This window comes from Thermobia domestica, chromosome 11 (assembly GCF_964235325.1).
Source record: "Thermobia domestica chromosome 11, izTheDome1.hap1.1, whole genome shotgun sequence".
In the NCBI taxonomy this organism is placed as follows: Eukaryota; Metazoa; Arthropoda; class Insecta; order Zygentoma; family Lepismatidae; genus Thermobia; species Thermobia domestica.
Genome location: NC_137464.1, coordinates 80,514,828 through 80,540,820, shown reverse-complemented (window position 1 = coordinate 80,540,820; position 25,993 = coordinate 80,514,828). Strand labels below are relative to the sequence as shown.

The following is a 25,993-nucleotide window of genomic DNA, read 5'->3' as shown; positions in this document are numbered from 1 at the left end:
TATTTCAAATTTTGGATATCCTGTCTATATCTGTCGCATCATATGAACTATCCTCAAGTAAAATGAAATTTATAAAATCGTACTTTTTTCCCGCCATTAGTCAGGAAAGACTTGCAAACCTGTTTTTTTCATTGAGCATGCAACAGAATCGACTTTGGATTTTGAAATATAATTGAAACTTTCGCAGCACGAAATGTTTCATTCTGAATATTAACGAAAAGACAGGGAAGCGAAATAGTAGTACATCATTTGTAAAAATCATTAATGTAATAATATCTGTATAATTAAATTAAATTAAAATTAAATTTAAAAAAATAAACATATAAACAATAGTATACATGAAAATAAATGTCCGACAAAATTTGGCTACTAATCTCCACGGGGTGAAGAGTGTTAACGGGAAACAAGAATTCTGTGAGATGTGAAGATCATTTCCCAAACCTGAAAAGTCCAGATTGGTCAAACACTGATATAGCGCTTGATCCAAGTTTTATCACAACCCCCGCTATCAGAAACGAGATAAAATGTGTGTAGAAATTTTTTCCCACATACCTTATCTTGTTTCAGATTGCGGAAACTGCAATAAAACTTGGAACAAGCGCTATGTCAGTGTTTGCCCAAAATGGACTTTGCAGGTTTTGGAAATGACCGTCATAAATATTAACAGTGTGCAGTCAAATTACTTTCGTAAGCTGATTTCGATTAATTTCATTTGCCCCGTCCCCAGTTGGGTTTACACAGCCTCTGACTATTGACACCTCTAAAAGTCAAAAAGAATCAGTAAATTGTGCTCTTCTTGATTCTTTAAAATAGAACAATGCTTTTTATTTTCAGTGATAAAATTTAAATAACTTCTTACCGGAATATAATAGTAGAAATATGCAATAACAACTCGGAGCCAGCGTCGCACAGGGGCAGTGTCCAAGAATTCATAGAACTCATCTGAAAGTTTATTTTCTATCAGAAACTTTACAAGGTCGACTACATCACTGAGAAGAATAACGTCTGTTTCTTCATCTTCTGGTACCCTCATGTAGCGCAGACGGTACTTGACTATTTGCATGTCTGTCATTGTGTCACGGAAGGTGAGACGATACTGCTGGATCCTTTGATAGCGAGTGCTTTTACTCAAAACTTGCTCCAAAAGAATTGATGAACGACGACGTTCAATCTTCTTTTTAGCAAGAATGGTCCTAGAACAGTAAAAACAATACTTTACACTCCCGTGTTATTGCAGCAACAAATTGTTAAATATTATATAAATGTCTATCGTCTGTGTTGTGATCATTGTTTGGGTATTCACTTTAACCTCATCAATCTCACGCTCAGCTTATCAATTTGACATCGCGCTCACTCGATCTCACACTTAAATAATCATTTCGACATCATGCTGACTCAATCTCATGTTCACATCACTATTTCGACATCTTGTTCACTGCACCTCACGTTAGAGGTCTGCACGGGTCTAAATTTTTAGCCCGGGCCCGGCCCGGCCCATGAATTTATAATGTGAGGCCCAACCCGAGTCCGAAAGGCCCGAGATAGTGTTATAATCAAATGAGCACGAAATAAACCCGAATTACAGAAACTTAATAATTAACGCAAATTTGTGTTTTTATTTACAGCAAATAGAGGTTGAATTTTGCACTTGTGCTTTAAAATGTTCTCCAGAAAGAATGGTGCATTAAATATCGTTCTACAGTATATTTACATAGTTATTCCCGAAAAGGTCCGAGATATATGGTTGTATATTTAAAAATGTACAACCCGAGCCCGAAGTGATATATGCTTTGTAGGCCCGAGTCCGAGCCGCGGGTCGGGTCGGGCTTAAGAACGCGGGCTCGGCCCGAGCCCGTGCAGACCTCTACCTCAAGTTCACATTACTAATATGACCTCATGCTCACTTTATTTCGACATCACGTCTACTCAACCTCACGTTCAAACATCATTTCGACATCACACACTCAACTTTACGTTCACAATATCATTACCACATAGCACTCACTCGACCTCACATTCACATCATTTCGACATCTCGTTCACTGAACCTCTTGCTCAAAATATTATGTCGATATCTCGATATCATACTCACTCGACCTCATGCTCACAACATCCTTTCGACATCACACTCATTTGATCTTGCACATACAATATTTCTTCGGCATTGGCTCACTTGATCTCACATACGCATTTCGACATTTCGTGAAGATGATTGGTTCGATTGGAGTTTAGCATCCCGTTCAGCACCGAGGCCATATAAGACGTGGATTTAAAAAACATGATCTCTTACCGGGGATCTAACCGAGGTTTCCCGTGCTGAAAATATGTACCAGTATCCGTGATGTTCAGTAAGCGTGAGTTTCGAACTTGTGAACTCTCGAGCGAAGAGTTCGGGCCCATTTGGTCCTAACATCCACGACATATGTAACTTAAAATTCAAATAGAGTTAATGTATAGTCTTGTAAAAAAAAGTGTGATCATCCTTTTTAATTTAAAGGATTGTATTCCCACAGCTACGCGCAGGACAATTGAATATTCTATTGAAATAAAGCTAGTAGACAGCCAAAGAAAGTTGATTGTTTTATTTACTTTCGCTCATGAGTAAAAGAGAAAAAAAATAAATTAAATGAAGGTGTGTGACCAGGATTTCAATTTTTAGCATTTATTTTAAACATAACAGTAAAACAGAAAAAATAAATATTCTTTAAATTGATGAAATTTTAATCTTTGTTATCAATCGATGTTACTGCCCATTATAACAGAAAACAAATCAAACTAAGAATTCAAGAAAGTACAATTGTATCACATCTTGTGGCTATGACCATATCTGGTTATACCGGATAATTAAACGTATAAATTCGAGCATAAAATTTTACAGAATATTTTAGGATCTTAGTATACTCTTGAGACTAATTTTTTGTAAAAATTAAAAAGCCAAGAAATTTCAGGCTTTTAATTTAAGGAAGTTAAAATATGATTGTTATTGCATAATTTCTCGGATCTAGGCATGTGCGATATGTCGATATATCGATATCGTCGATATTGATATTGACATATATCAACATTCGATATCGCGAATATTTCAACATTGATATAACATCATCCTAAATTTTCGATATCGATATTCGGGGGGCGAGGTATAGGGAACCCCGAAAACTTGTGATGGATGAAGAAATAAAACTTAATTTTTACAATAATCTCTTCTAATGACAATTTCATTATGATCACAAATTGCAATGTAAATAAATCCACTTGCAAATTTGGAATGTTATATACTGTAACATCTTAGCCGCCAGAACTTTTCTTTTTCCGAAAAGAAAAAGCAAAGAAACACCTGTCAAGAACAAGTGCTTCGAAGTTTGGCCTGGAATTTATGTTAAGAATTTCTTTTGTTGCTCTCTCTCAAAAATTTCCATTCTTTTGGCGTTTGGAACCACTCATTGACAAAAAGTTGACATATGACCGCTATATGCACACACGCTCTTGGGCAGTCAGAAATTTTGAAATGATTTGGTAATAATAATAATAATTATTATTATTAATAATAATAATAATAAAATAATAATAATAATAATAATAATTATAATTATTATTATTATTATGACAATTGGGTTTACAACTAGAGTTCCATCTGTTTATCTTGTATGGGAGGGCTGCAAGTCTGCTACGCCACTAATATCCGTTATTCTGTGTTTGTCTTTCTTTCCGTTTAATGTGGATGTTTATTTTTGTGCTGTTAGGTTTTTATATTACACCTTTACATTATGTAACTTGTGGCGAGTTTCTAGATCACTGGTTCCCCTTCCCATTGAGCTGTAATAAAGACAGAAAAATAACGTACCCTGCGGAGCTCTAACCCGCCTTTACTCGCTAACACTCGCTCGACAATACTGTGTGAATTAAAATTATAAATTTTAGTACAGGAAGAAACCAACCCAACTATTAACCTACATGGGGGGACCAGTAATCTAGAACCTTCCGTAACATTTTCTTTTTTACGATTTTTTTTTTTTTTTTTTTTGAAAAAGGAAAGAAATTGCTTTCCTCTGATATTTATTTCTTCTCATTTGTCTTATTTGAACTGCTTAAGTAAGATGATTTTGTAACTTTTTATGTCATCCATTGCCTTCGAGATAGTAAAATCGTCATTCTTAACAATTTATTTTATTCTCTTACTTGCAGTTTGCTACACTGCTATATTTGTAACAAAATTGAGGTTTGGTCCAACCCCTTTCTAATTCTCAACCAGCCCAATGATAGTGTTTTTTGGAGTTGCCTACTATTGCAGGAAAAGGAAAATTGCAGGTGCTAATGCACTTTTGGAGTCGTGTGTACAAGACAACGACACAGTGAGACAGTACTTTAGAAAGGTAGCAGCATTAACCCTTATACCGCTAGAATATGTAAGTGATGCTTGGACGAAAATAATGAAGACATGTCTAATGATAAATTGCGTTCAGTGCTTCAATAACTATTTTGTAGAACAATGCAATGGCGTAACTATAATGGAGCTAGTGGGGCAGTTGCTCCAGGGCGCACAGTAAAAGTGCGCAAGGACGAAAAAAGAATACGGAAAACTGTTTCTTATGCAAAGAGTATTTGAAAACATTCCAAAAGGTAAGCTATGACTATTAGCAGTTAATTGGCAATAGCCGATCCCGGCGGCGGTCCAGGAATTTTTGAGGGAGGCGCAGATTTGAAAAATAAATTTAAGACATTTTTCGATATTTGGTTCGTTAACTAAAAATGTGGACTGCAGTGCTTCTGGAGGCGGCATTGAGGAAAGCTATGTTGTTCAACACGAAAGACTCCAGAATTACCGTGAACTGGAAACGCATACATTATCTGCAATGAGTGGAGAATGCACTCAAAATCTTCCTTTTGAGAGAAATTTTAAAACTTTTTCCCACAGGCTTTGAACAAGCGCTTCATTAGGGACTAATTTATATATTTTACTCCTCATGGAGGAGCGCGCGAGCTCCGCGCCCCCTACCTGGATCCCACTTTCCGGGCGATACCCGGACAATAGTGATAACTTAGGAAAAAGATAAGTAAAAACTTTAGGTTTCTTAACAAAAAAAAAACTTTGTATACTGTTAGTATATATATAACACAGCAGCTGAAATGCGTGGGGCAGGGGGTGGGTATGAGTAAATAGATAATCGATCGATCCAGAACGCAGCAAAACTGGATGCGCCACTGGGACAATGGTTTCAAAACGAGGTCTGCAAAGATATCTGTAATTGTTATGATCAACCGCCACAGAACAACAACTAATCCAGCTGAAGGGTGACATTATCGTCTAAATTAGAAAATCTCAACCCCAATGCAGTAGAATTGGTAAAAATCTTGAAAGAAGACTCACAATTATATGACATTTTGCAGTTGCAAATTGGAAACCACATGAATATTGAACATAGGAAGACAAAATATATAAAACTGAACATGAAAATTATCAATGTTCTTAGCAAATTTTAAGAACATAACTTAGATAAGTTCCTCAAGTGCTTGGAGTATCTTAGAAGGCTTGACTGATCATCTTTAACTCCGAACAACACTTGACTATAATGTCAGCAATATTAAGATTTACTAAGAAATAGTGACAATAGCTATATACTATTCGATATTATGTATTGATTTATTTTGTGTCGGATCGCCTGCAGATGCATCTGCACAACTTGGAGCTGAAGAGATTAAGTGGCAAGACTCATTTTAAAGCCACCTAATTGAATATATTGAATGAGACGTTATATTTGCTTCATTTCGTTTTCTCTATTTCTTTGTGACGAGTTGTCACTTTATCGGCATGTGAAGAAGGCAAAGAAACATTCCGGTAGAAAGTGAATTCGATCATCTATTGGGTATTAAGGTGGAAATCATATATGAGATAGGGTTTAACCATGGGCGGCGATTAGGGGGGGCAAGAGGGGGCAGTTGCCCCCCCCACTTTTATGAAGTGACCACTTAACTCTTTTAAATTATATAATCCATTTTTCTGTGATAGCTAGAATCTTCACTATTTGATTTTAAAAGTACCAAAAAAGCTTTTTACTTCTGTTTTTTCTCAAGCCTGCAGGCATTGTAGAACACGTTACATATGCTTTCACGCCTTTCTGCGTCGAGATGTAGTGTGATGACGTCATAACTTAAAAATATTTTTTGTTATGACTTTTTTATTACTTTTTGCAGGGCTTACTTTTGCACCTAGAAGATTGAAATTTTGCACACACATTCAGTGCACCCCTTAATATTTTTCACATTCGTTTCAGATTTCTGCGATAAAACAGGGGGGTCCAGAGGGGTAAAAAGGTAAAAGAACGTTATTTTTTAACAAAGATCCCTTTTTACGCGATTTCCCCTCCTCAGATAGATACATGATGGAGACATGTGAGTGGTACCGTTTGAAAGGCTGTTCTGTTCTAAAAAGAATGATGTACGAACCATGATCCTAGTATAAATAGGGATGTCTCAGGGAATTTTTTCCTGAGATCCTTTTTTATACGAGAATCTGGAGTATTGTAGAGATATTATTTTGGCGGGCTTACTTTTGCACCTAGAAGATTGAAATTTTGCACACACATTTAGTACACTCTTTAGTATTTTTCAGATTTGTTTCAGATCTTTGCGTTAAAACAGGAGGATACAGAGGGGGAAAAAACACAAAGAAGGAATATTTTTTAAACAAATAATCAATTTTTTCATGATTTTTCCACCTCAGGTACAAGGTGGAGACATGTGAGTAGTACCGTTTGAAGGCATGTTCTATTCTGAAGGGAATGATGTACGAACAATGATCCTAGAATAAATAGGGATGTCTCAGGAAAATTTTATATTACATCTGGGTCATCTGGGGCATTGTGGGAATGTTCTTAGCTCATTGGTAAACATTTTCCCGCACTTAGTTTTCAAGATAGAAGCTTGACATTTTTTAAATACACATTTAGTACACCCCTTCGTATTTTTCAGTTGATTTTGAGATCTGTGCGTTAACATAGGGGGTCCAGAGGGGGTCAAAATTTGAAAAAAAAAAACATATTTCGCTCAAAATTTCCTGCCTTAGAGACATGATAGGAAAACGTAAATAGAACCGTTTGAAAAGTTGTTCTATTCTGAAGAGAATGAGGTACTAACCATGATCCTAGGATAAATAGGGATGATGCTGTAGCTGATTGACTGAAATTCAATAATTTACCTTTAAAAAGCCATAATTTAAAATGGTTAATGTATATAGTTTAATTTGGAAATGTAAAGTTTTTTGCATATATTACTGATTCATAGAAAAAAAATGGTACCACATAATATTTGTCGTTGCGTAAGTGGGTATTGGTTATTTGTCATCCCGTGGAGTTAAGACAGCTACAGGAATTGCGTTTTAATTGCAATTCAAAGGAATTAATATTACAATTGCGTCGTAGCATATCCTTGTAGTATTTACTGTCTTTCATTTTCTAAAAGTAATGACATAAATTTAATGCAAGTGTGGAATTAAAAATGTTAGTTGTTTGTTTATTAATCCCCCAGTTTCAATATAACTTCTACAAAACAAGCCTCATTATTCATTAGTATGATTAATATTATCCTTTCTATTTATTTGTTTTGCAAATATGTTATTAAATAATCTGATCACACAATTTTCCAGACATAATTTTATGATTTTCATAAGCAAGGAATCAAGGGTTAGTACCTAATGTGCGTTGCTCTTGTCAATTTACTTAAATATGAAACACGATATACGGTATTTTAACTGAAAAAGATAGTATCCTATTAGTTATACAACCTTTCGACAAACTAAGTGTTAGAAACAACCAGGAAAACTAACATTGATATACAAATATTCAGATCACATCTTGCCGCCCCCCCCACTTTTAACGTCCAATCGCCGCCACTGGGTTTAACAATACTATTTCAGAATAAATCATACAATATGGCGTTCTTTAAGGAAACGGCATTCTGGAAATAAATCAAAGTGCCCATGGATTCCCATCAAGGGGCGTTTTGATATCAAATATTCAATATTTTCATGGAGAGGCGTTTCGGGACCGGGCGTTTTAGGCATACTTCTCATGCCCACGTTTATTTATTTATTTATTTATTTGGTTAAAAAAATACAGTACTTAATGCTATTTTGCTTTGCTTCATAGTAACATTTGTCATATTAATGGCAAAAGGAAGCTCATTGGAAATAATTGCAATATACCCTAATTTACTGCCCATAAATGATTGTTTAAAAAATACTGAAAATCAAGTGCAAAATATTCTATCTCATCATATTACTATAAAATTATAGTATATAAAACATAATATAATAGAAAAATATATTCAAAATTAATATTATATTAAATGTTAGTCAAATAAATTATCTAGGTGATGCCTGGCAATTGTATAATTGAACGGTGATGTTATTTGCCAACGGGAGTTCTTATCGGTCACCACACTGATAAAATAGTTCATTCCATACAGTTATTATGACTAAAGATGGCTACTGTATTTTACATGCACAAAGTAAAATAGCGAACCTTATATAACCTCCATTATTATTATTATTAGTAATATTTCTCTTACTTGCACAGAACCAGTTTATTCTCCTTACTGTCCCATTCCCATTGACCCGTCCATTCAAGTGTAGGAGGCTCCATGTATCTAGAAAATTTTGTTTCAAATCTACGAAGCTAAATAAATTTAAGTTATCAAAATATAGTAATTAACGTGGAAACAGGATACATTTAATTTGAATTGTTACTTTTACCAACATTATTAAAACATTAATAAGAAGATACACTCTGGGATATTCGTTGGTTGGATTTAGTTTAAAGTATATAAGAACGTGAACCTACAGCTGAACGTGGAATCCGAAACACATAAAAAAATGGATGGATAAAATACATTCTCCAGTCTTAACAACATTTACACAATATTTTATGGAATATATCACCATGCTTAATGAGCGTATCGTACGTCTCCCATGTCATGACGGTCTGAGATTTACGTAATTTATGTAAATTTATTATTTTATTCGCAGCCTTGCATCAATAGTTAAATTTCTGTATATATATTTTAATTTTTTATTTTATTTTTTATTTTTGGAAAAGAAGGTTGGAAGATTGACTGGAGATGAACCATGTGAATCACTGTAGAAATCATTTTACAAAACTCAGTGTCTTAACAATGTCATGTTTGTATACATACTATTTGTCACAATTAGTGTTGTAAAGTATAAGGAAAAAATGCGGAAAAACTTTCTTTACCCTCTTTTTTCAAGGCGAGGAAAGAAACCGAAAATTTGGTGAGAAAACGAAAAATGTTAGTTTTTATTGTTTTCCTAGCAGTTCTTTGTTACATAGTTGTTGCAAAACTAAATGTGAATAGCAAATATTATACAGTATCTTGTTCCTGTTGCAGACAGTTGCGTATCTACAGGTATTGTTGCCCTGGGTGGAATTCACTCTGATTCCCCATCTTCCTCCGAATATACTTACAGGCAAACATACCCGAAGAAAGTAAGATTTTTTTTTCGAAGCAGATATATATATATATATATATATATATATATATATATATATATATATATATATATATATATATATATATATATATATATATATATATATATATATATATATTCATTAAATGGGGACTTAATTATTTAAAGTTTAGGTTCAAATTATTTCCTTTTCAAAATATATCTGTTTAACTAACTCTATGGCCTATGGAACCTGAAGCCTCATTGACGTCTGTCCTTAGCCAATTCGATCCACTTTCCATTTTGTACTTATTTCTGCGAGCTCCACTTTAATATTGTTCTTGCATCTATACCTAGGTCTTTCTAATGATGTTTTTTCGATTTGGTTTCCAGTTAACATTTTGAAAGCGTTCCTACTTTCTTCCAGACTGGTTACATGACTACGCAGCCGAGACTCCTAGATTTAATGACACAAGATTAGGTTAACCCAGGGATGCAAATAAGCAACAAAATTTTACTAGCCCGAGAAAAGAGATACTAGCCCACGTTCCACACTAGAAACTCGCCCGCACCGATGAACCACTCGCCAGAGAACAAAGAAAATAGGACCGTTATTAGCATTCCTGCGTTAACGGTATAAATTATCCAATTCCTCATTGTAAATTGTTTAGCTAGGATAACTTCATGTAAGTTAATTGTTTTTGTCAATATTCTATTTGAAGCAATATATCTACAATGTAAAATGCATTAACAGAATTGAATGACTTTTTATAATGCAATCATAAATACTTATATGATTGAATTATAAGAAATAAGTTTAATTGTTGGATTACAGTTTAGCGTCCCGTTCAGCACTAAGGCTACAAGAGGCCTGGATCTACATACAACTTGATATGGGATGCGAATCACATGAGTTCCCTCCGGGAATCGAGCCTGAATCTCCTACGCCAAGTAATGAGTTGAAGTTTGTATTTATAATATTTTAAGCACAGGAAATAATTTAGCTGACAAAGCTTCGAATAATAACTAGGGACGGGCACGAATCGAGTCAAAGGTAATTTTCTCGAGTTCCGAGCCGAGTCACTAGATTTGAGATCGAGTTTCGTGTCGAGTTTGATAAATGGCTCATTCAGCTCGTTTTGAAATCATGGCCTGATTAGACTGGAAAGAGAAATCCATGAGAAATGTAAGCAGCTATGTGGAATATTTTTAGTGTTGTTCACGAGAGGGGACACTGCTCGCATCTCGTCTTGTTGCGATAACAAGACGACAATAGATTTTTATAACGAGACAGCTCATAATGTGAACATCAATTAAGTATATAAATATAGCACAGTAGGAACTACATAGGCACTTGAATTGAAGTAATTGTTGTTCAGCTGTTCGAAAGTTCATGGAATTACGGACAATATGAATTCGCTATTGTCGATTATAAAAACCAGGTTATTCAAACGAGCGATGAACTGGCAAATTTGCAAAAAGGATTTTCATGAACCGGCGAATAAGCTCAAAGCAATAAATCTCACGTTCGTTAATCTCTATTAATATTTTTCATTTATGTAAATTTTTAGGTAGATCGCTATTGAATGAAATTATTCATTTTTTAACAACTATTTTCTCAAAACCATATTTTTGTATATTCACCAGTTTGTGATATCTTGAAACAACTATATTCGTTAATTCGTTAAAACAACGACGACGATATATGTTAGAGAGCCTTTTACGTAGAGCCCCTCCAATCGCGCGCCCAGGGTACATGTCCCGCTTGCCCCTCTGTAGTTGTCGCCGTGCTGGAACGACGGGTTAAGTTTGACTTCCAATGTGCCACTGTATCTATAGCATTGGTTTTTCCTCTCTCCTACATTCTCCTGTAATTCCTCATTACTTTTGTAACGTTCAATATTTTAGTTTACCGTTAATTTCTTTTTTCTTTCTGTTACATTTATTGCCCACAGTTCGAATAATAAGATAAGTCACCACAATCAAACACTTTTAATTTATACACATAATTGCAAGAATTCGCGATTGCATAACTTTGAAATTAGACACATCAAATACACATCAAATACACATCACAACTACCTTTTATTCTCAAATCTCCATGAATATCTTTCAGTCGTCATAGCAACACGAAACAAGCAACTATATCTAGTTACTGTACTACTAGTACATCATTATCTATCTATCTCAACATATATATTCTACATTTTTCTTCTTCTTCACAACAGATTGTGTTATGTTATGAAAACCGAAACCGAAAGTCGATTTTCTGAAATTAACCTTTCAAAAATTGATTTTCGATTTTCCGAAAAATCGATTTGCTCAGCGCTAGTTGATACATGAAGTGTTTCTTTCAATTATTCTTGTATTCGTATCCACACCGCTTATTTAAGCCCACGTTTCTTACAAATTTTCCTCAAGTTTGTAACACTGATTTTCTGTTCGAATTCCAAACAAAAGCTCTCTGTAGGCCTTTCTTCTAAATAAATACTAAATAACTTTGTTGATTCATCATTTTTACTCAACTCATCTTCCAATTACCCTTTCCTATCATGTCTTTTCCCTGTTTTAACTTACTTGTTAGTTCATATGAGTTTTGTTGTGAGATTTCTATCCTTATATTCAACTTTTATTCAGAGTATCTCAGTTAAATGTTAGAAGCAACAAGGTTTAGATTTAGATCAAGAGGTGTAAGGTTAATACTAAAAATTTCGTTTTCATTTTATTTTCCATAAATGTAGAAGAGAATTGTTAATATTTTATTAAAGGTCAACAGTGAAGATTAAATAATTCTTACTACTGGCTCTTGGCAACAACTAGATTTAATCAAGAATGTTTTATTGTCGTCATATATTCGATGGTTACGCCTTCAGATACGGAAAAGTGAATCATCTGAAAGGTAAGATTCTACAATTCAGCTAATCATTTATACTATGCTGTCATTTTATTTATTTATTTTTATTTATTTATTTATTTATTTATTTGTCTTTAGCATCCAATCTGGGTAAAATTTACATAATAATATGGCAAGTCATGACCATTTATCTATGTATCTTGTTTATATAATGTCTCTCGGCCTAATAATGCCATGCTAAGTTTCTTTGATTTTTCCATTTTTTATAAAACATTTGATATTTGGAAAACTGGATAATTGAATACAATGTTCTTTCCTACAACCTAAAAATATACAATTTCGTTATTTCAAATGGTACCAAATTTCACAAAATTAAATCCCCACGTTAAGCGGGTTTGCATATCCAGGCTCCTAACTATGAAAACATTTACGCTCACTCCAACCTCAATCATTTCACGAATTCAACCTGTTTTACGTATGTTATTAATACATAATATCGATTGTGATTTATTCTAAAAACACTTTTATACATTGCAAGAGCTGTAACGTCCAAATATTTACTGAGAACTCATAGTCGTATCGGAATAAACAAAAGCGAGTATGGAACAGTAAACTGCTTTCACAAAAGGCAAAAGAAGAGGTGCAAAGGCATACAAAACGGTCGAGTGGTTTGGGTCGATACACTATCAATCACATGTTTGTGTGTTCAAGCCCGGTAGTAAGTTGTTTCTTTTTTAAGTGTCTTTCTATTTTCATCCGGAGGCTGAAAATATTTCTTTGAGTAACTCATTGAAAACTTCTTTTGTTTCAAATTCGATTAGAACGGAACATTATATGAATTGCGAATCTTAAATCAATAGCTAAATAAAAAAAAATAAAAAGGGGGGGGGGGAATTTCAATATGCGGGTGGAGGGAAAACATTGGTAGTCCACATTGAGCACGATCGAATATATGGTACTGAAGGCGGAAATTTCTTAGCTCGAGAGGGGTCTCAAATTCTCCGTCAGATCACGTCCTGAAAGCATCATTGCTTAAAAGCTTTTCGTAACAAATATAATATTACACTTGTTTCTCGTTCTACATTTAGAATTGGTAAAATCATAACTTATAGAGGATTGTAATAAAAGCATAAAAATCACAATACCAATCATGTATACATTATCCTGTAAGTTACCAATTTTGGGTCAGATTAAAACTCAAATATTTGTTTTCGGATTGCACTTAGAAGTAAGTCCTCTCTATATAATCCTGATTGGAAAGTCATGTATAACTCTAATTAATTAATCAATTAATCAATAACTCTATTTATAAAAATATTTTTTTTATTTTACTATTTTACTCTTCAATATTATATACACATCATTTCCAAAATCAAAATCTCGAAAATGTATATTGTACGAGTGCAGATTCGCTGGTCTCTATTCGAAATTCTATTTAGTCGAATCCGACAAGAACACAGACAGAAGTATCGAGAACAGGTGAAAACAAAATAGAAAAAAAGGTGCTGTTCCCGGCGGGGACTCGAACTTAGCTCGAATGGTGTTTTATAAGCCGAACGCCTTAGACCACTCGGCTATGGTAACAACTAGTGATTGTAGCAAAGGCTTCGGGTAATAGTTCTTAATTACAGAATAACATTTTCTATTGCCTAAAATTTAAACCTAATTTACTTTGATATAATATATCTATTAATTTGTTTCATGAACACGTTTTCGTTACTTTGATGAATGATGTATGTTGTTGATATAGATTCTATTACACGTTCTTTCGTAAATATTATAGAAAGTATCAGGGTTATTTATGATCTTTCATGGAAAATGACTGGCGCATGGGCAGTACACAGACAGATCAATTGGAAGGCGAGGAAGGAAACGCTAACACACTGTTAGAATGTTTCATCGCTGTGAAGTATAAAGAATAGCTACAATGTATTTTACGCTTGTCATTGCGTAAAGAATCACCAGGTTAATGTTTGTCCAAGTTCTCACTGATCAACTGGACTCATAAAAAATAATTAAGATTGTCATTACTGCACAATATGAAGAATAAAGAACGTAAATTACACCACATTGTTCTCAAATTCGAACCTAGCTAAGGAAGGGACAATAAACTAAATGTGATTTATTCATTCGAATTGAGATAATTCAATGAAACTAGAAATTACACAATCAAAAGGAAAAACATCGTTAAAAAGACGATAATACTTTTATCCGAGATGTGAAATAAAGTTATTAATTAACTGAAATGAAAGTAATATTGGGCATGATATAGAGTAAGAAAAAAAAGTAAATGTATTCTTAGAAACGTTCAAAGTAAATTCACAAATACTTTTTGAAGATATACTACTCTTTCTTAACGTTTTAACGAACTAATAAGTAAACAAGCAAAGGAAAAGAATGAAAGTATTGCTCTTGAAAAAATATAATAAATAAATGAAACTTAAATAAATGTTTACACAAAAAATAACACACTAGTACTTCGTGTAATCACCTCCAGAGTCAATAACTTCTTGAATTCTGGAGGGGATACTAGATACAAGTCTCGAGCAATACGACGGTGTGTCACGAAAATGTTGCCACAGTTCCATAACATGATTTTGAAGAAACGTTTGGTCTCTGTCTTCACGTCTCTCTTCCCATTCTTGCACCATGTAGGCCCACAGATGTTCAATTGGGTTCAAATCTGGGATAGAGGGGGCCACTCAATACAAATTAACTCTGGATGTTCACTTAGCCACTCTCGTGTTTGCCGGGAAGTGTGAACAGCACTGTTGTCATGCATAAATATATATTCTTCCTGTTCGGGGAAGTTTCTTTCTAAGGACGGTAACAACGTATTTTCGAGGATATTAATGTAAACGCTGCTGTTTATTCTCTCAGGCACCGCAACCAAATCTCCAGGACCAGCAGCCGTCATGTATCCCCAAAAGTGTGCTGATATTCGTCCTGAACAAGAAGTTCTGATAGTATTTTGTTCAGCATACCTGGTTCCGCGCGGTCTATACAATATAACTCTGCCTTGTTGGTTAAACTTGAAAACCTTCTCGTCGGTCCAGATGACTAAGTCCCAATATGACTGAGGTTGGGTTATGTTAATCTGTGCCCATTCCATTCGTCTGGCCTTGTGAGTTTCAGTCAGGAGAGTCTTCCTAGCGGGTATTGAACAGTGTAGACCAGCCCCCAATAATCTTCTTCTTATTGTTTCGTGAGAACAATTATATTCTCTGGCTTTGTCCAAGAGGATTGACATGTGGCGTAGAGGTCTGTTGATTACTTCTGTAACTAAAGCTTGATCTTGAGCCGCAGTTGTCACTTTTGGCCTTCCACTTCTTGACCGAGACCTGAACCATTCGCCACCTTCTTCATGTCGCTGAACCCATTTCTTGACCGTTTTCTTGTCACATCCCAAATCTCTAGCAATCTGAGGCACAGTTTGTCCCATTTTTGCTCGGCCTATGATTTCTCCTCTCAGAGCAACAGACAGTTCTCCACAACCTTTAGAGCGAGGCATTTTCAGAACCTGTTAGAAATTTGCATTCTGGCGTGTATGACAAATGTCGGTATAGTGCATCTTTCTGTTTCTACTGCGCATGCACCAGTTAATTTTCATGAAAGATCATAAATAATCCTGACAATTGTTGTAATATTTATGAACGAATACGTAATAGAACCTATATTAACAACATAATTCGTCAAAGTAAAGAATACCGTAAACATAAAACAATTTCAACAGACTATTACATCAGGCCAAAATAGGCTTAAACTTCAGAGAATACAAAATAAATTTCATACTGTAACAAAAAGATTGAACATGAAACACGCTTACTATATTTTCAACTTGTCACATTAGCCGAGTGGACTAAGGCATTCGGCTAGAGATTCTGAGGCACCATTCAAGAGTAGTTCGAATCCCACCGCAGTACAATTTAGTTTTACATCTTCTTGACGTTTCTGTTTGTGATCCTGCCGGATTCTATTACATATAATTTCGCAATACACTAAAATATACGTAATATATGAAATTCTTAACCTCCCATTTTTACATTTTTCAAGCTCAGTTGAGAAGAAAGAGGGAAAATGAAAGTACAAAGATTTACAATAATTACTTAGCATTTACTGTTATTGTAATTGTGGATATATTATTTATGAAAATGTATAATGAACTAAAAATATATTTAGTAGGTCACATGTCTCCATTTTTCGATTCTAATTTGAAAGTTATAGTTTAGGCGGTGACATATCGAAGACCCAGGGGGTTGAGGGGGTTGTAACCCCTCCCATTGAAAGTTTTTTTATATTCTATTGAAATAAAAAGTGTTTCAGTTTATAATCTTGGAAAAGCAACAATCACTGTGTGTGGAGGACGGTTTATTTATACTACGATTTATCACTTCCAAATGTGTAGAAGATGTGACTGGATATTGTGTATAATCATTCAAGAAATATCAGACAACGAAGGGAATTCGTAAACCCTTTACGCCACCCCAGGAAGAGGAAGTGCATCCCGCCGTCCCTCGGTTGGGAACTACTGCTTGCGAGGGAAACATCCTAACAGTGTGTTAGTGTTTCCTTCCTCGCCTTCCAATTGAACTGTCTGTGTACTGCACACTCACTCCAGTCAATTTCCATAAATGAGCTCCTTCGTGGCTAAGCGGTTAGCGTACGCGCCTTTGGCGCGGGAGACCCGGGTTCGATTCCCGGCGGGAGCTCATGTGGTTCGGATTCCACGTTAATCAGTAGGTCCACGTCTCATATAGCCTCGCTGCTGAACGGGACGTAAAACTCAAAATCAATCAATCAATCAATTTCCATAAAAGATCATAAATAACCCTGATACTTTCTATAATATTTACGAAAGAACGTGTAATAGAATCTATATCAACAACATACATCATTCATCAATGTAACGAAAACGTTCATGAAACAAATTAATAGATATATTATATCAAAGTAAATTAGGTTTAAATTTTAGGCAATAGAAAATGTTATTCTGTAATAAGAACTACTACTCGAAGCCTTTGCTACACTCACTTGTTGTTACCATAGCCGAGTGGTAGTTAGTTGCGCCTGAGTTTTCGTCGAGGCAACACGTCCTGTGTTGCTCGCGCCTTGGTGCTGATTCTGCTAGTAGTGATAGTTTTTTTTTTTTTTGTGCGAGTTTTTGCTGTGCTTTTTGGACTTGAGCAGAGTGAGCTTACCACTTGATTTGGGTGATTTCTCCCCGTTTTTGTTCAGTGAAGTGCAAGATTACGACTGATTACGATGGCCAATATTAGGCTTAACACTCTTCGCATTAGTTTTCAACCTGTCTCCAAAGTTCCCAATTCGATTTCGCTCCATGAGTGGATACGAACCACCTTTGAGCTTGCACAAGATGCAGTATTAAGTATTGAACTAGACTTTCCACGTAAACTTCTATATATCAAATTAATTACTCAACAGCTCTGTGAACAGATCATTACTAAATTTGACAATAAAGTACCGTATATAGATGCAGAAGGTACTTACGACCTTCCGCTTGACTCGGCTTCTCATACAATTAAATTGGTACGTATCCACGCGGTACAGTACCTATGGAAATTTCTGATAACCAAGTGAAACAAGTTCTTCAAGTTTATGGTGAAATTCTTAGTGTTAGTGACGAACTTTATACTGATGGACATTATTATAAAGTACGTACTGGCCGCAAAGTTGTGAAAATGATTTTAAAAAAGAATATCCCTTCCTATATTACTCTCAGTTCTCTTCGTTGTTGGGTGACGTATCCCGGACAGAAAAAAACTTGTGCGAGGTGTGACAGTGAAACGCATTTGGTGTCCCAGTGTGATCGCCGAACATTTAGCGCCCGTTTAGATCATCGGTCCAGTGATTCTTCTGGAATTTCTACTTTGGGTAGCCGCATTGCTCGACCTATCCTACAACTGAAGGATGCGCCTGCTATTCACAACTATAGTGTGTTTCCGGTTTTGCCGACAAAAAGCGGGCCCGCTATTACTACCATGCTGACAACTCCGGATGACTCTACCCCGCCAGCCCCCTGCGAGGCAGCTTCTGTGTCCCGACCAAGTGATACATCCTCACAGGTCCCGTTTCATGAAGAGGGTATGGCCAGCCAAATTCTTCCTGAGGTTAACCCCGACGCAAATAAGGTAGGTGACTTATCTGATAAGACTGAGTGTCCCGGACCCCAGCCAATGACTTTCGATACTTCAGCACCTGCTCGGCCTGAACCTGTTGTTAGTGATTCCCTTGACATGGTGCCTCCTCTCTCCGATGTGCTCGACTCGACTGGTAGTGGTTCCCCCGTTACGCCTACATCCAGTGTTGATGACACTTCTGAACCCCCTATTAGTGAACAACTGAAAAAGAAGAAACGTTCCAGTCACGAGGTGAATACTGGGAAAGTTTTGAAAGTGACCGGGAAGACCTATGATTCGACCAGTAGATTAACCCGCACTAGATTACGACAGATGTCTCAATTAGATGCTACTACATGTAATGGTGGGGAGGTTGTCCCCGAGACTTTGGACAGACCCGCTACGCAGTGAGAATATGCTAGCGGTCTGTTTGGGACTTTTGTTTTTGTTAATATTGCATCTTTTTGCTGCTTTCCTTGGGCCTGCTGGTTCTTTTGTGTGTGCCTTTTCCTCCACACCAAGCCTTTCCTTGCAGCTCTTAATGTATTCTTTTAAAATAGGAACGGTCAATTTTAATGGTCTAACATCTCCTACCAAGCAAAGTGCTGTTTTGGATTTCATTAAATGTTATTCTCTTGATATACTGTTTGCTCAGGAAGTGACCTTGACCGACCTTCAAGGCCTTTATCAGCACACCTTTCTTCTAACGAAACTGTTAACGGCACGGGTACTGCACTTATATATCGTAATGATATAGAATTTGAACAGTTATACAAACATCCCACCGACCGGATTATTACTGGAAATGTGGCCAATATCCGGTTTTGCAACTCGTATGCCCCTGCAGGTACACACCGACGGCGTGAACGTCATAATTTCTTTAATTCCGAGGTAGCCTCCGCCTTACATGACAGTTCTCGTTTGATTATATGGGGTGGAGATCATAATAGTATAGTTTCCGCTCAAGATTCCACTTCTACTTCGAACTTCTGCCCTACTTTATTACAGGTGATTAACCAATTTAATTTATGTGATGTCTGGCGTCATTTTCATCCCCACAATCCTGGACATACTTTTTTCTACGCCACTGGATCTTCACGCCTCGATTCTTTTTATATCTCACGGTCATTACTTCCACATGTGCAATCTGTGGAAAGGATTCCTGTTTGTTTTTCGGATCACATGGGCCTAGTTATGACTATCCAGCTACCGCTTCAAAAGCTTCTGAACCATAATAGCTTATGGCACCTCAATACCGGCATCCTTTCTGAGCCAGAATTCCAGCAGTTGCTACGCCAACGCTGGAGAGAAATTAATCAGCAACTTTTGCGGCGGAACAATATTATCCAATGGTGGGAGCAACGGGGGAAACCAGCTTTGAAACAAATCTGTAAAGAATACAGCAGAGAACGGTCACAGCGATTCCATGAACAATATAATTACTATTCTCAGTTTCTACGCGACTATCATACGGCATTCCTTAACGGTGAACCTGTACTTCCACAAATTAAACAGGTAAAGGCTTTCTTGTTAACATTACACCGCAAAAGACTCCACGGTATTACTGTTCGCAGCAAAATCTCATCAATGTCACCCACTGAGCCTCCGAGTCTTGTACATATCAGTGCTGAACGTCGCAGAGGCAAACAACAGATTATTCATAATATACTGGATGATAAAGGTGTTTTATATGAAGGAACTAATATTATTCCATACTTTGTGCGCTATTTTGCTGATTTATATCGCAACCATGATGTTCCAGCTAGTAATGACGGTGTTTACGATACCTTGAACCCTCTCCCAGTTGAACTCCAAGCAGAGCTTGATGCTCCCTTTACTGAAGCAGAAATTCAGCATGCCCTCCTCCAGGCAAAAAAGAATAAATCTAGTGGCATTGACTCCCTACCTTACGAATTTTACCAGACATTCCCAGATCTTTTCATTCCTTTTTTTACTGAACTTTTTAATGCCTTTCGTTCTAATTTACAAGTAGGCAAAACATTTACACACAGTATTATAGTGATCATTCCTAAGCAGCCCAAGAGCACTCGCATCAACCAATTTAGACCTATCAGTCTCGCATGTTGTGATTATAAACTTCTCGCAAAAGTTCTAGCAGCTCGGTTACGTAATACTTTAAGTTCCATTCTGTTACCGGAACAATTTGGTCACGATCAGCAGCATCCTACATATCTGGCTTTATCGAATATTAGGGACACGATCGCTTATTTTGAAAGTCGTCCGAAATTAACTGCAGCGCTTTTGAGTACTGATTTTTCTCAAGCCTTCGATAAACTAAGCCATCAGTACTTATTCACAGTTCTTGAGAAGCTCCATTTCGGGCCAGTATTTTCAAATATGGTTAAGACGTTATACTCCCAGCGTACTGCCCAACTTAAACTGAACGGTGCCTTAACGAGGGTCTTTTCAATTAACCGGGGGCTTATTCAGGGCTGTCCCTTGTCCCCCATGCTTTACAGCATTGCCGATATACCGGTTCTGTATAAGATCCGGAATGAAATGACGGGATTGTGTTCCTCCGGCTACTATTAAAGTTCAGAGTTTCATAGATGATATTTGCTTTTTCTTTCGCTCCCAGCGCGATTTAGATACTATCCTTACTAATCTCCAGATATTTAGTCAACTGTCTGGTGCGGAATTACATCCCACGAAAACCAAATTACTTTTTTTGAATGATACGTCTTCTTGCCCTTTTGTCTCTCCCTTCCCTGTCGTTAACACTCATAAAATTCTCGGCATTACTTGGCATACCACTACAAAAGCATCTATTCAGGCAACATATGGAGTGGCTGTTCCTAAGGTCATTAACTTGCTTTATAAACACAAAGCTCGCAATATTACATTACATGAGCGAGCGAACTTCTTAAATATTTTTGCCTTCAGTCTATTGTACTATATAATGCCGATTTTTCAGCTTTCTGTCTCAGACGCTAACACACTTAACAAACATTTGTTTGCCTTTTTGTGGTATTAATCGACACTGCGCGTACATCGTCGAACTGTGTGTACGACCAAGCAAGTAGGAGGGTTAGGTATTAAAGACGTGGCTCTTCAAGGCCGTTGTCTACTACTACAACGCACGTGTCAGCTGTTAACTTCCTTTTCTGAGTCTTTCTCCGCGTGCCATATCATGCGTTGCCTTCGGCACGTGACTCTCAGTTCACCTGTTTCTATTCTGAACTGGTCCCAACCTTACCATTACCTGCGCACCGTCATTCTAGACATTTCGTATGCTCTTATCAGTCACACAGCTATTGAAGATATGACTGTGAAGAAATTGTATACTTATTATGCAAATTATCTCTATACCCCCCCTAAATGTGTTACTCGCCATTCCAATTGTTCTTGGGCGCAAATTTGGCATAATATTAATTCCTCTTTTTTACCCTCTGGAATGAGAGAGTTATGGTATAGGTTAGTGCATAATGTATTTCTTACTAACCATCGAGCATGGGAACTCGGTTTTCGACCAGATGCTCAATGTATCCGATGTGGACAAGCTGACACACTCATCCATCGCTTGTAAACATGTCCATCTATCCAGCATTTGTGGTGTACCTATACACATATTATAGCACGAATACTTCGTGTTGATCAACGGATTATTAATAGTGAGCCGTTTTTTCTTTTGCCTGATTTCAAATACTTCCCACGTCCTAAACACAATATCATAGTGTGGTTAACTATTCACACAGCGGCTATCCTACTTACCGAAAATGAGCTGGTGACACAAGCAATGTACATTTTTAGCCTACAGTGCTCTTTAAAAACAATGCCTTCAGATCTACGCTTGCGTCATTTTGCCCACTACCCGACTGCTGTTTACTAATTTTTTTTTCGTGTGTGTGTTTGTGTGTATACTTCATGTGATTGATTTCCAATTGTATTGCAGTGGTATCCCTTTTGTAATTTGTGATTGCTCTTTTATTCTTATTATATATACATATATGTACTGTAATTTCTTGCAATAAAACTGACTGTTTAAAAAAAAGAGTGGTCTAAGGCGTTCGGCTTATAAAACACCATTCGAGCTAAGTTCGAGTCCCCGCCGGGAACAGCACCTTTTCTTCTATTTTTTTTCACCTGTTCTCGATACTTCTGTCTGTGTTCTTGTCGGATTCGACTAAATAGAATTTCGAATAGAGACCAGCGAATCTGCACTCGTACAATATACATTTTCGAGATTTTGATTTTGGAAATGACGTGTATATAATATTGAAGAGTAAAATAGTAAAATAAAAAAAATATTTTTATAAATAGAGTTATTGATTAATTGATTAATTAATTAGAGTTATACATGACTTTCCAATCAGGATTATATAGAGAGGACTTACTTCTAAGTGCAATCCGAAAACAAATATTTGAGTTTTAATCTGACCCAAAATTGGTAACTTACAGGATAATGTATACATGATTGGTATTGTAATTTTTATGCTTTTACTATAATCCTCTATAAGTTATGATTTTACCAATTCTAAATGTAGAACGAGAAACAAGTGTAATATTATATTTGTTACGAAAAGCTTTTAAGCAATGATGCTTTCAGGACGTGATCTGACGGAGAATTTGAGACCCCTCTCGAGCTAAGAAATTTCCGCCTTCAGTACCATATTGTAAAGGAATCAATGTGTCTTTGCTTCGATTCACAAAGACTGTTATTAATAATGCATTGAGTTATGCAGACAATGACGTTGGTGACAGGTTTCTATTAATTTTATTTGTGTTTTGTGGAGTTTCTGTGTAGAGTGCTTGCGTCCTGAACTGTCAACAGTCAACTGGTTGTTGTTTTGCTACATCAGCAATTTATGAATGTTATGTATTTATTGTAATAAAGTTACGAGAGACACCTTCCTGTCTCCTCCCAACACCTAAAACCACACCTCCTATGACGCCTGGGACTCGCTTTCGATATCAACCAGAATAGTCACCGAGCCTGGGGGCCCTCCTTAAATAGCCCCGGTTACTTCCGTCTCGGGGAGTAGCGATATAGATTTGAAGCCGGGAGTAACGGTGCGGAGTGGAAGCTAATCTCGGACTTCTCCTACGATCTGGCGGATGCCCGCGATATCCCGCCAATAGTCCAGGACCAGATCCATAGCAAGATACCAGGAGACCAGAGAGGGAACAACGCACGCCCGGACGTCATGAAGGTACACCTTCCCTAACCGATAAACCTAACCCTAACCCTGTCTCTCTTCTTTCATAGAATTTCTTCGTTATTAACTCTAATATCCTAATGATCTTTTACTTCAAAGGACAGCCGTCCGAATCCAGTGCCTATGAACTGAGCTAAATTCCCCACTTTCGTTCTTCTGACGGCTTGTGTGTAGGTGGAGTTTCCTTTCATTTTTCCTCCCCCACACACCCTTTATATGGTGGAGATGTGGCTTTTTACTCTTTCTTTTTACTCCTGCTAGTGTCCTACTTGGTGGAGAATTGTTTTTACCCTGTCAGTTCTATCTCTGCATGTTTTTAGGTCAATCTTCGAGTAGTGCATGTTTTTCTTGTTTTCTTTTCTGGCCAATAGCTGTTGTTGGAGCAGGCATTTCAGTGCCGAGTCTAGACTGGTTTTCTTGCGGGAGTGTAGCACACGCACCCCGATCGAGACCAGTTATTGGGCGTATCTCCGCAACAGACGGATGGTTTCACCAGAGTGGAGGCCAATAAGCTCTCTTGTCTATTGGGTCTTTCGCATTTCACTACTTTTGCAGTGAGGCATTTTTGCCGAGTCTGTGCGAGGTTTATTGCGGAGGTATGGACGTACCCCGAGCAGAACCTTGCTAAGGGCGTAGCACTGTACGAGGAGGGTTTCACCCTATTGTGAATGCTCTTTTGGTGTGCGTCTTATTTTCGAGCAAAAAGTACTACTTTAGCGTCGAGGCCTTTTGGTCGAGTCCGCACACGGAGGTCATTGCGTTCAGATGGAACTTCTGACCGATCTGACTTCCTCGTTTAGGGGCGTAGTGGCGCTAGAGTCCGAGAGGTTCTCCTCAATTGGAAAATAGCTCACCTATGTATCCTCTTATTTTTTGCATGACACTTGGGTCCTGGCGAGATGTCTTTTTTTCCTAACTCTCTCCGAAGTATAGTGCGTTTCTTATTTTTTGTGTATATTAGCGTATTCTCGGTATTATTTTATTATTTTTAAGTTAATTATTGAGTTATAGTATTAATGTGATGTGTAGTTGTGTGCCCAAATTTTTAGATTTTTATCTATGTTGCGTTACTAACATGAGGAGTTAGGTGTGCCTACAGAAGAAATCTTAGACCACAGCAATACTGTATATTTTGAGCCTGCCGCGTGTTCTTCCCCAAAGTCCGCTAAGATTACGCGCCAATATTTGTATAACTTACGTCGGCAGTTACGTTTATCTGATACCTTCTCCGAGATTACTGGGTCCTCTTCCATTTCTTTAAGTCCTAAAGTATCAGATATGGCATCTGCAGCGAATAATGCAGGAGGCGAAGGTCCCGTTCAATATATGAATTCCATTATTAGACCTGAGCCGTTTTATGCTCGTTTCGGGGAGGATGTGGACAGATTTTTGAGGAAATACGAAACTGTGGCCGAAGTCAACGGCTGGACAGGAGCCCGTAAGAAGTTAATTTTAGGATCATTACTGAAAGGAGGTGCTGAAAATTGGTATTCAGCAATTGAATCGAAACCCGAATTTGCGCAGTGGAATTATGACCAGTTTAAAGAACGAATCCGTCAAACCTTTAAAGATCATGCGCTTCCCCACTTTACTGTTGCGCAGATGAGGGCTCGAGAGCAAGGTACGGATGAGAGCGTGATGGACTACGTTTACTCAAAACAGGATCTCATTCTTAGATCAGATCCTACAGCCTCAGAAAAAGCACAAATACAGTACATTATCGAAGGTCTTCAACCTGAATATTTTCGTGCTGTTATTAAAAAAGAATATGAAAATCTCGCTGCACTCGTCGATGAGTTAATATTAGAGGAAAAAGCACGATTGCTGACAAAGAGGAAGGAATTAGATCAGTTCATTAAAAAGAACTCAGTGCTTTTGCAGTCTGCCTTGGTCAGCAATAAGCCAACAGACAGCCTTCCTTATGTAACAGCTGCTGACGCAGCATATAGACAGGAAACAGCTGTTAGAGCTGCTGACTCGCCACGAGAGCAAACGCAGCAGAGTAATGACGTCAATGGCCGTTTGCTTGAATTACAGCAACAATTATCTAAGTTAACGTTGCAAATATCAGCTTTTTCTGATGGCAGTAAAAACAAAAACAATGACAATGGCTCACGCAATAGAAGAAATAACAATAGACGAAACTTTCCACGTAATAACAGGCAACAAAACAATGATAATGGTGCCAATAGTTTTCATGTGCCCCAAACCGATCCTAACCGGTCCGAATCAAATACAGGGTCGTCCCAAAACAACGACTCCTCAAAAAAGGGACCTATTATCTGTTTTCGTTGTAAAGGCCCTAATCATATCGCTAGATATTGCAGGGCGACTTTAAACTAACTGCTAGGGTAGCAAATTGGAC

The 25,993-nt window shown here is 37.0% G+C and overlaps 1 protein-coding gene across 1 annotated transcript in view; it reads right to left on the bottom strand.

Moving 5' to 3' along the window:
* LOC145664220 (protein phosphatase 1 regulatory subunit 36-like) overlaps window positions 1-8,710 on the bottom strand; it is a 52,693-nt gene extending 43,983 nt beyond the window's left edge. Inside the window, exons 1-2 of the mRNA XM_081730677.1 lie at window positions 8,563-8,710; window positions 860-1,193 (exon numbers count right to left, since the gene is read on the bottom strand). Coding sequence (XP_081586803.1) covers window positions 860-1,193; window positions 8,563-8,636 — 408 coding nt within the window. The 5' untranslated portion in view covers window positions 8,637-8,710. The remainder of the gene's footprint in view (window positions 1-859; window positions 1,194-8,562) is intronic.
* Between the last annotated feature and the right edge of the window lie 17,283 nt (window positions 8,711-25,993).